This window comes from Chinchilla lanigera, unplaced genomic scaffold (genome assembly GCF_000276665.1).
Source record: "Chinchilla lanigera isolate Chin_1 unplaced genomic scaffold, ChiLan1.0 scaffold00078, whole genome shotgun sequence".
NCBI lineage: Eukaryota > Metazoa > Chordata > Mammalia > Rodentia > Chinchillidae > Chinchilla > Chinchilla lanigera.
The window spans coordinates 8,692,674-8,703,933 of NW_004955479.1; the positions used below are offsets into that span (position 1 = coordinate 8,692,674).

General features: G+C 42.7%; 1 protein-coding gene across 1 annotated transcript in view; it reads left to right on the plus strand.

The window, feature by feature from the left end:
• The window catches only part of Snd1 (staphylococcal nuclease and tudor domain containing 1), a 431,831-nt gene continuing 420,571 nt past the window's right edge, over positions 1–11,260 (plus strand). The window contains exon 1 of the mRNA XM_005402366.2: positions 1–306. Within this exon, the coding sequence (XP_005402423.1) occupies positions 229–306 (78 nt within the window). The 5' untranslated portion in view covers positions 1–228. The remainder of the gene's footprint in view (positions 307–11,260) is intronic.

Genomic DNA, 11,260 nt, shown 5'->3' on the forward strand with positions numbered 1-11,260 from the left:
ACGCTTGCGCGGCGAGTAGAACGTGTGGCGGCGGCGGAGATCGCGTCTCCTCTTTTGCTCTCAGTCCCGCTGCCGCTCCAGTGTGCGTTCTGCCGGTCCGTCCGGTGCATCGCCTGTAGCCGGTCGCCCGCCTGCCTGTCCTCTCGGCAGTCTCCCGTCAACGCCGACATTCACACTGACATCTCCAGCAAGCCGGTCGTTCTACTCGCTGCCTTTCCAGCTCCACACATGGCCTCCTCCGCACAGAGCGGCGGCTCCTCCGGGGGACCCGCGGTCCCCATCGTGCAGCGGGGCATCGTCAAGATGGTGAGAGCGGGGCCCGGGACCCGGACCCCTCTACCGCCTTCAAGCGGGAGTCAGGCATTGACTCCTCTGCCCCTCCCGCCAGCTTGCATGGTCTTTCGGATCCCCTTTCCTTTGCCCCCTTCCTGACTTTTTACCCATCCTCGGAATCTCCTTACTGGACGGATCCCGACATAAACTCCCCTTGATCTGTGCCTCCCCGGCACGCTGACATCTGGGAGTGCAGTGGCTTTCGTGTTCACAGCTTTCAGATATCTACTGGCCGTTTACTAGGGCAGATCAATTACTGATTTTATTAACGTAGATGGTTCGTGGCTGGTTTCCCCCATCCCCCTCTTCCTGTCCATTTTGACGTGTGCTTAGTACTTTACAGCTTTGCGAGATCCTGACCTCTCTTGCCTGGAACCCTAGCAGCTTTTCTGTTGCCGCCAGTGCTCAGTTACTTCAAGTTTTCTCACTCTTTGGCCTTTTGCTAACCTTTTTCCTCCATCTTTTGTGCCTAGACTGTAGGCTTAAGAGCTGAGTCTTGTGTACCTCTGACTCTTAAAGTTTTAAGCAGGCAGGAATCTTAATGATCACTATCAGTGCCCACTCCATGAGGATGAGGAGACACGTTGAAAGACAGCAAGTGACTTGCCTAAGGGCACATGGCGGCTTGGGTTGGAGCCAGGGCCAGAGTCCGTGTTTTGATTTTCAGTCCAGGACACTTGAGGTTGTAACCGATTTTATATGCTTTTACTTTCAACATTCTTGAAGTTCGAATTTAGCCCTGCAGGGTTCACCTGTAGTTCCATATTAATTTTTAAAATAAATCTTATCTGCCCCCTAGATTGTCCTCCCCCCTCCCCCCACCCAAATCTTGGAACCTGATATTGCTGGGTTACCAGATTTTCTGGTTGCAATTCAGGCTGCATTTCTAACTTTTCCACCTGGAATAGCCTATATCTTTTGTGATATTTTCTCCTAGAGCTCCCTGCTTTTTACTGTTGCAGAAAGTTTTTAAAAATTCTGTATTGTCTCATTGACTTTCATAGAGTTAAAATATTCTGCAGCTTGTGTGTACGTGTAAATCGATTTCAAGATCCCTTTCCTAATTCTCATGTTTGCATTTCTTAGGTAATAATTTGCTGCCAGCTGGGATTCTTGGGATATTCAGTATTGCCTTTTCTCTTTATGTATACACCAGCAGTCAGAATTTATCAGACTAAAGGGAATTTCTAGGGTCCACGTTCTTCTCTCTGAGGTATTGATCTGACCCGTGAAAGGATTCTCCTACAGCGGCTCTTGTTTCATTGGCTTTTTCATTCTGTAATGATTGTCCCTCACTGAATGAACAAGGGATTGCTTGGCTGTCTGATTTTGGGATTGTTAGTAGAGTGGACTTTGGTGTTTTCTCATTGCCAAGGGTCAGATTTTTCTAAAGGCCCCTCTTCAGTGGGATAGGAGTAGAATGACGTTGAACATGGTTGTGTTTACATCAATACTGGAGGCTTTGAGAACATATGGATTCTATGAGATGATCGTGCCTGTTCACAAGTTACCTCTATGAATACTGCATATCAACAGTAGCTGTTGTCCTATCGTGTGCTCCTATCATGTGCCCGGCAGTCTACACATGTCATACCTAGCCAATGGATACCAGTATTGGCTATTTTTTACAGATGTCTAATCTGAGGTTTAGAAAGTTTACCCAGGACAGGCACTTTTTATTGGTAATAAGAAACAGCCAAGACTTGACCCCCAAGCCTGTCTGCCAGAACGCAAGCTCCAAAACATAGCTTTGGATTTAGGACTCCAGGGTATAACTTTGCAATGTAGAGGGTGGGGCCAGCGATGCATGGCCACAAATTGCAGGAAAGTGAGGCTGACTGTAATTGAGTGGAGAAAAGATTAGATGTTACTGCTTGTCCTGGAGCTGCTGTTGCGGTAAGTGACTTCATTTCATGTTCTTGCTCTTGTGTGCCTTGGGGTGTTGTGTAGAGGACATTTACATCTGGGAGGTGGCATTTACAATTCAGTCATTTGGGTAGCCAGCACTGTACTCATACTGCACTGCACCCTGATGACACTTCAAGGGGTAGGTGGATGAGTTATAGACAGCGATTAGGGGAGGGAGTGACAGGCAGATTTGTGCCAGGCTTAGAAGCCTTGTCTGGGATGAAAAACTGGCCACTGGCAAATTGCTGTGTGAAGCTCCTGTGCTAGGCAAAGTTGTATTTTCCTTGAGAGGAATCATTGCCAGCAGTACCGCGAACTGCTTTGTAAGAACTCCATGAAGGAAGATGGAACTCAGGGAAGCAGGACAGTGAGAAAGAAATAGTTTGATGAATAAGGAGGTGCTACTTTTTCTATCTTTAGGGAAAAGACAGAAATTGAAATACTGGCTAACCAGAGAGTGCTCTTCAGTGGGAGCCCTTGGGGGTGGAGTGAGTCTAACAAGGCTTAGGGATTGAAGTGTGCTACAGTAGAGAGGAATAGGCCTTCCTCTTTTTTATTTTAAGGAGAATTTAAAAAAATAATAAAAACGATACAGAATTTCCTCTTTTTTGGTAAAACAAAGTGTTATAGTGCTGTAGGTCTCCCAAGTGTCTTCTGATCTCTGCCATGCCATCCTAGTGTGTCCTGTGTTACTTTATTTAGAGTTGAAGAAAATGTGGGAACCAAGGAACCAAGTTGTAAAAATTGCTGTTTCTTTTTTTTTGATAAGATGATAATGATGGTAGCGGCTGTGTCTGCTATCCAGTGGGGGTGGAGGGACCTAGCTGGCTGTGGAATGTGTTGAAGGAGGAAGTGGGTAGTAAGTTGACAAAAGCATTTTGGAGTTGTTACTGAGAAAATCAGGAAGATGGAAAAACTGAAGATGTGTATGTTTTCTGAGTTGGGTAAGACTAGCAAATGTGTGGGTGGACAAAATACAATTTGTGTTAGGTAAATGTCTTTGTCAAATTGATCTTACTTTCTCAGAATCCTGAAGGAGTCCAACTCAGGGTTTCCTTGAATAATTGGCTAGATATTCTTTTTCTCAACAGAATTGTCAGCAGATGTTACGCAGGTAAAGTTGAGAGAAGTCTTGTGGGTATTTAGTGTAAAATTCAGTCACTGACTCAGCAGCTGCTTACAGGTATTTTCTCTGGAGTTACTGCCTTGGTTTACTTTCTTTTTGGGGAAAGAACCCTTTTTTTTTTTTTGTCTTCTCACTCTAACTTTCCCTTCTGATTTCTAATTTTCTTTTTTCTTTTTGAGGCAAGGTCTCACTATGCAGTTCAGGCTGGCCTTGGACTCACTTTATAGCCCGGGCTGGTCTTTACCTTGCAGTGATCCTCTTGCCTCAGCCTCCTGAGTGCTGGGATTACAGGCATGTGCCACCATGCTCAGCTCTTAATTTCTAATTTTCTAATATTTGCTTGTCTCTTCAAGCAGGAAGCTTTTGAAACAACAGCGTGAATTGGCTACAGTTCTTGAGTCTTCTGTGCTTGATCAGAATCAACCATGGAAGCTGCATATCTTATTCTGCTTATAGTGCAGAAGACCAAAAGGAAATCAAGGTCAAATTCCAGTTAGTTCCCATTTATCCCAGCCTCACCCTCACCCTCACCCTAACCCTCACCTATCCAATTGCTTCAGAGGTAGAAAGGAATATCTCTGCCAGTCTTTATGGTTGTATACTAAGAACCATGATTCTCACTGAATGACCAAGGGAAAGAGACACCTAAAAGATGACCATTATTTTCTCCTTCCTTGGGACTTGTGCTGCCAAGTTGTTGTAAAGTGAATTGTAGACTTTTTCTCGAAATTGCTTCAGTAGGAAAGGCTTCCTGTAATCTAGTTCATTATAACTGAGTGTTTCTTAGGTTTTTGAACAAGAAGTACGTGTCTTTTAAGAGTTGAATGGGGACAGAGTAGTCCGTTAACATGCTCCTTTCTATGTGCGCTTAGCTTGTGCAGGGGGAGGAAAAACACTCCTTTTCTTAAGCTACTTAAAATACCCTTATTCTACCACTCAAATGGGGAAGGTAACGGAAAAACAAACAATATTTTAGAAGGGCCATTTGTAAAGAAGTAGGTAGAATGAGATGAAAGGCTTTTCCATATAGACTCAAAATTGCCCATTTCTCAGCAGGTGACATGGTGGCTTTCAATCAAGATTGCACGTAAAGGAACATTAAGTGTGACTGTGTCTTAAAGGCTTTCTGTCATTTTTGTGTGAAAAGGAAACATCCATCTGGCTCCAGTTTGCTAACAGTAGTGCTGCCATGTAGTAATAGAATGATAAGTAATCATATTGCCTTTTTTTGCTGAACAAAAATTTATTGGTCATCTGCAGTCTGTCAAGCTCTGTCTAGGTAATGGAGAAACTAGAAAAGTAGATCCGATTTCTATTTTTATGGCTCATGGAGGAGTCAGACAGAAAGAAGTGAAGAAATAAACATGATGGATACATATAGGATAGTGATTTCACACGGTACTGTGACAGAGTTGGGAGGAAGAGTGGGATGGTTCCTTAATAGTGTATTTAGGACAGAATTCTCTCAGAAGATGGCATTTCCCTGACATCCGATGGACATGAGAGGGCCAACCACAAGGAGAGTGTGTTTCCAGCAGAAGGAGCAGCAAGTGCAAAGCCCCTGAAGTTTCCATTGATGATCCTTCTTCAGTGTTTTTCAAATAACTCCTCTATTTCTCCAGGTTTAGTATTTTATATAAATTGTATGCATTTAACTTCAGTTATTATGTAATGTACGTGTGTAAGGATGATAAAGGGAAGAGAGGCAGTAGAGGTGGTGTTCATTGTTCTGGTGTCCTTGTGAGATCAGTAGCTGACATTCAGTCACCGCATAAATACAAAGAGTGGGAGACTGATAAAGAATTGCAGTACTTGCTCTAAGCAGTATTTGGTTCTCATAGGTCCAAGATAGGTTTCTCCCATTTTGATAATTTCTTTTTTGTGGTTAGCTGTTGACATAGCTAATGAGATGACACTCATCAGGAATACTGCACCAGTTTAGAAATTTAGAGCACTTCATGTGACTCCATAACATAATTGTATTTAATTCACTTAAACCTAGAGAGACTTTTTTTTTTTTTTTTCTCTTACTTAATTTGAGACAGGATCTCACTGAGTTGCCCAGGCTGGGCTTGAACTTGTGATCCTCCTACCTCAGCCTCCCAGAATGCTGGAATTACAGGCATGTGCCACCATGTCCTCAGCTGAGGGTTTCCAGCTTCCTATCAGGTAGTCTTGTGTATTTCCAAATCACTGTCTTCTATGAAGAGACTGTGGATAAAAAAGTTAATGCCAAGAACAGGCTCAATGAGAGTTAAATAGCATCCAGAGCTGTCACTGCTTATACTTCTGTTAGCATTCTGTTGTTACACAGAATTTAATGCTGATTTGGGCCTCTGGCAGTGCTTTCTAGCTTGGAAAGTTTTAGCTGTCAGTGACAGTGAGAAGCAAAGCAGCACGTGGAAAGTACAGACGAATGGTCAGGAGGCAACTAGTTCTTTCCTGGTAGGGCTCATTAGCATGGGTGAGGGGGGCTTGTGTGGCCAGTGACCAGTCCTGGTCATAAGTGGGCAAATGGTTTGGTAAAGTCTGTGGTCAAGTTTACTTGAGGATGAAACTGGGAAACAAGTGAGCGTTTTAGTTTCCAGTTCCAGGTTCAAAGGAGAAAGTTAGGTAGATTTCTGAATTCAGGTAAGAAGACTCCATGGTCTCTGTTGTGTGCTCATGTAGAATGGCTCGCTGTCCATCTGGCAGGTGTGGTCCCAGCAGGGGCACAAACGAGCATTTGAGGTCTGATGTGTTGTTTCATTTCTCCAAGAAGAGTATAGGTAAACAGTATAGGTCAGTGATGGTGAGCCTTTTAGAGACAAGGGTCCAAACTGCAACCCAGAACTCGCTTACTTATTGCAGAGTGCCAACACTGCAATTAAACTGGAATAGTGAGATTTTAGTTTAGCGAAAACAACTCATACATTAACATGTTTTATCTTAAAAGGAAAGCAACACATGTACCATAGGTTCACCACTACCACATAGGTGATTTTGCATATTATTAGAAAAAAAATGCAATAAAAGCACTCAAGTCTTACTGGGCTTATGGAGCTTTTCCTCTTATTAACTACTGGAGATGGATACACACCCAGTTTCTGTTGCTACTTCCTCTCTTGGGAGACTGACATATGTTTTTTGTTTTTATAGCAGAAGCTGATGCAGAATCAGGTTGTAAGCATTTGACACAGATGGAACGTTGAAGGATTTCACTACTTTTACTGAGGCTTAATACGATAAATTAATGTTATGTTTTTCTGCTTTAATGTTTAAGGGAAAAAATGAACAGTAGTTTCGGTTGGCATTTTCTTTTTAATTAGGGAGTTAAGCAATTTTGAGGTCATTTGAAGAAGCATTGAGATTTGTAATATAAATTGGCATCTTTTATCCATTTTTATGCTTATGACTACTTTAAGGTACTACTTCCTTTCTGTGCCTCAAAAAATTTGAGTGCTGTAAGTTCTGTGTGTAGAAGTCCATCTGCTTGAGATGGTCATATAACATTAACATATGTGTATAGGAAGAATTGAGATTTGGAGGAATCTGCTTAAAGTTAATAAATCCAATTTTTAACATTGTCTCTGGGAATCAGTTTGGCGGACAGAGGAGAGCATTGGTCTAGAGGTCACAGGACACAGGTTCTGGCCTGAGTGCTGCTGTCCTCTATTTGTGTGATATGTTGGGTAAGATATTCCATAGTTTTTCTTTTTCTTTTTTTTTTATCTTTTTGAGACAAGGTCTTGCTGTGCAGTTCAGGCTGGCCTTCAGCTCACTTTGTAGCCCAGGCTGGTCTCGAACCCGCAACGATCCTCCTGCCTCAGCCTCCTATGCTGGGGTTACAGGCGTGCACCACCACACCCCGCTAAGATATTCCATTTTGAACTCAGTTTTTCTCTATGAAGAGGTGGCTTGACTCATTGTATCTAAGCATCTTCCAGTCCCATAAGGTTGTGATTATGTAAGAAACCCTATATTACATTTCGTTTAGGCATGCTGAAACGAAACTGAGAAATCTCATACCTTATGACAAGCTTGACTCTGAGTTGCTGCTTATCTTGCACGAAGCATGCTTCTGTTCCCATAGCTTTAAAAAAAAACACTTTTGAAGAGGGTGGATTAGTTGTAATATGGTATAGTGTTGAGGACCAGAGAGTTAGAACATGAATTAGATGCCTGACAAATGGAGTGTGTGGAGGGTGCATAGAAGTGGAGGAGGTTCTGGCTTCTTTTCAGGCTCAGGATAAACTAGTATGAGTGGCTGCCTGGGACACAAGGGAGCATGGTGCCAGTGGGTTTCATCTACCCAGTCTCCCCTCTGCTTTGGAACACTTCAACATTTTCCTGCAGCAGGAGGTATTGACTTCAGAAGGTGAGGATGAGGAGGGTACTTAGCTCATAGGGAGAGACTGCCTTTGCCCGGCTCTTAACTGAGGGACTCTGGGCACTGCTTCTTGCTTGGAGGTCAGACCTTTTCTGCTTTCATTGTATGAGCAGGTGTAGGAATCATCGTCGTGTGTGTGTGTGTGTGTGTGTGTGTGTGTGTGTGTGTGTGATGGAGATGAACTCAGCCTCGTACATGCCACAGACACTCTTGGAGTTACACCTCCAACCCATCTTAATCTATTCTTGGTACTTCCTCACATGGTTTCTTGCCTTTTGAATTTCGTTTTTGTATTAAATGTTCTTAAATCTTTTCTGGGAGCAGGTTTAAAGCTGGAGAAAGGAGCCCAGTGATTGCCTAAACAGGTCATTGCATGGGGACCACCAAGAAGACCTTTCAGGGTACTGAAGTGGAGTCTTTAGGAGTGGCCTGGGAATCTGTAGTTTTATAAAAGCCACTCCCAGGCATTTATAACTGTCAGTTTGGTATGATCTGGGGCAGGATTTTAAGATCCACTGACGATGTATGACTCCTATACTGTTGAAGGAACAGGGCATAAATGATAGATGAAGTGTGTGTTTGTGAGGGTGAGTGCACCGGAATTTTATGAGGAGAGCATAGTGGTTTCTCTTTTTGGCATTTATCTTGATAATTCTTAGGACTCTCTGCATTGCTTTTAATCTGTAGCTCGATATTGGGCAGGCATCCTCAGGGTCCATTTATAATGACTGAGATCCATTCCTGGGTCAGAACTGACAGCTGAGAAGTTGTTGTTTTGTATGCCTGATTTAGGCCATATGCTCGTTTCAGCACTCATCTGCCACTTTTCCTTGTATTTGCATAGATTCCTAAGATCTTTCTATAATTTGGCACCAATAACCTGGCACATTATTGCTATGGAAGTCTTTAGTGTCATTTACAAATATGAACACTTTGAGCTCCTTGCTTTCTGTTCTTAGAATCCTGAGGAGTCTGATAGTTGGGCCTTTCTCCTTAATGTATATTTAGCTCTAGCCTGTTTATGTGTAACTGTCTCTGTTTTACAGTATTGGAGATTGAACTAAGGGGGCTTCATACTCAACTACATCCCCATCCCTTTTTACCTTATATTTTGAGACAGGGTCTTGCTAAGTCTCTGAATTGCCTAGGATGAGCTTGAACTTGGGATCCTGCTGCCTCAACCTCCTAGAGTGCTGGGATTACAGGCATGAGCCACTATCCTTAGCTTAAGCCCCATTCTTAACAGTAGTAGTAAAACCCAAAGTATTCTATGTGGTGGTCTTAGCCTTCCCTTTTTTATCCCACTGGGTTGTCCAACATGGAAGTAAAATTACCTTGTAGTTGTTAGACTGATGTCCTTCTGATGAGGGTTCACACTCACACTTGCTTTGTCGGCCTTTTCTCATTTTGGTCAGTCATTTTCCATTTCACTCCAGTGTTTTTTTCAAAATGCTCAGGTGAATGACATCCAGTGTTACTATTAATAATTTGTATTTAAAGTATGGTTTTGCTCTTAAAAGATAAAACAGTATGGACATATTATAAAGTTCTTTTTTTTTTGTCTGCCTTTTTGGGACAGGGTTTCACTGTGTAGCTCAGGCTGGCCTTGAACTCATTTTTTAGCCCAGGCGGGCCTTGAACTCACAGTGATCCTCCTGCCTCAGCCTCCCAAGTGCTGGAATTACAGGTGTGTGCCATGATGCCCAGCCAGCATATTATAAAGTTAAATAGAAAAAACCTCTCTCCTCTACCCTCCTTACTCAATTTTCTGTCATTTAGTCTTGTTCTTCTTAGCAAATAGGGACAGTACTTTGGCTTCCAAAGTTCTCATACAGACATATTCCCTCTTTTTTCTTTTTTTTTAAGAAACAGAAATGTCATAGTCTGCGTGTGACAACTTTTTTTAATGGTTCAGTGATATTCCAAAGTTCTGCTGTGTTATAACTTACTTCATTTATCTGTAGGTGCATGTTTTAGCTTTTTATGATATTCAACACTGCTTCACTGGTGGAAATTTTATATATTTTTGTGCTCTTGTCCTCACATTTCTTTTTTTTTTTTTTTGGTACTGGGAATCGAACTCATGACCTTGTGCTTGCTGGGTAAGCACTGTGCCATTGAGCTATATCCTCAGCCCCTCACATTTTTATAGGACAGATTTCTAAAAGTGGAACCAGTGGTACCTTTGTTACAATCACTTTGTTTTGGGTGGTGAGTGGGTGTTTTACTTATACTTTATCTGTTTATTTTTTTGTAAGTTACATAAAATTTTGGGCAGAATACTATTTAATGTCTCATTACTCATTAATTTCTTATGTGAGTGTCTTATTTCCCCAATTCTCTTTCTCTGTTTTTTTTTTTTTTTTTGGTGCCTGGAATCAAACTCAGGACCTTGCTCTTGCCAAGCAGGCACTGTCCCACTGTGCTATATGCCCAGTCCTTGTTCCCCGATTCTCAGAAGCTACTTTGTTTCTTCTGTGGAGCGTAGGCTCAGCACCTGGGACTCTGTAACCACTAAGTCCCAGAACTACTGACTTCAACTTGTTTTGTGACTATTTAGTTCCTGGAAGGTTCCCAGCTGTTTTAAGGCCTTAACACCTGTAAGATGAGGTGGACCTTTGGGGCTTACCCTTACCTACTTTATCTCAGTTCTAGACAGCCCCCTGCCTACTAGAGAAATTTGTGGTACTGAAAGTACAGATGATAAGCAGAAGTAAGAGATGAAATCACTTGAGAAGATTCTTGAGTTTTTTTCCTGATGCCTGGCACATAACTCATTCTCATTCTTCTTTTCTTGAGTAAGAAGGTGGAGATGTGTGATACTGTGTTGTAAGAAATATATATTAGGTCCTCCTAGCACTGAGTCCCTGAAACCCTTGTCATTTCCAAAGTGACAAGAGTGATAAAGGTGGAAGGAACATCTTTTCTAGTCATGTCACCATCCTAAGTGGTACCTCAGATGATGTTAGTGCGGCCTCTGGGAAGCTCTAAGGGGCCGATTGCCGGAGTGTTAGAATTTTCAGCTCAGCTTGTGGGAGGGAGATGGAGTGAAGAGAGGGGTTAGAGATGGAGCTCACGCCAGTGATTTGATCAGCTGTGGCCTATGTGATGGGGCCCCTCACCCCCTTAGGGGATGTGGAGGGTTTGGAGAGCTTTGAGATTGGTGGACACATGGAGGCTCTGGGAGGGTCCCCTGGGGAGGGCAAAGAGTGCCCCGCACCCCTTTAGCCACACCTCACTCTGTGTATTTCTTGTGTCTCTCCGTTTCTAAATTGTATCCTTCAATAAAAATTTAGTCATTTAGTAAATAAACTGCTTTCCAGAGTTTTGGATCTGTTCTAGCAAATTTACAAACCTGGCAAGAGGGTTCCCAGAAACTCATCTATAGCAGGTCAGTCAGGAGAAAGACCTGGAAAGAGAAATGAGCAGATTTGTGGCACTGTGCCTTTAACCTGTGGGATCTGATGCTAATTCCAAGTGGACAGCCAGGATCGAGTGTCGGTGAGAACTGGAGAATTGCTTGG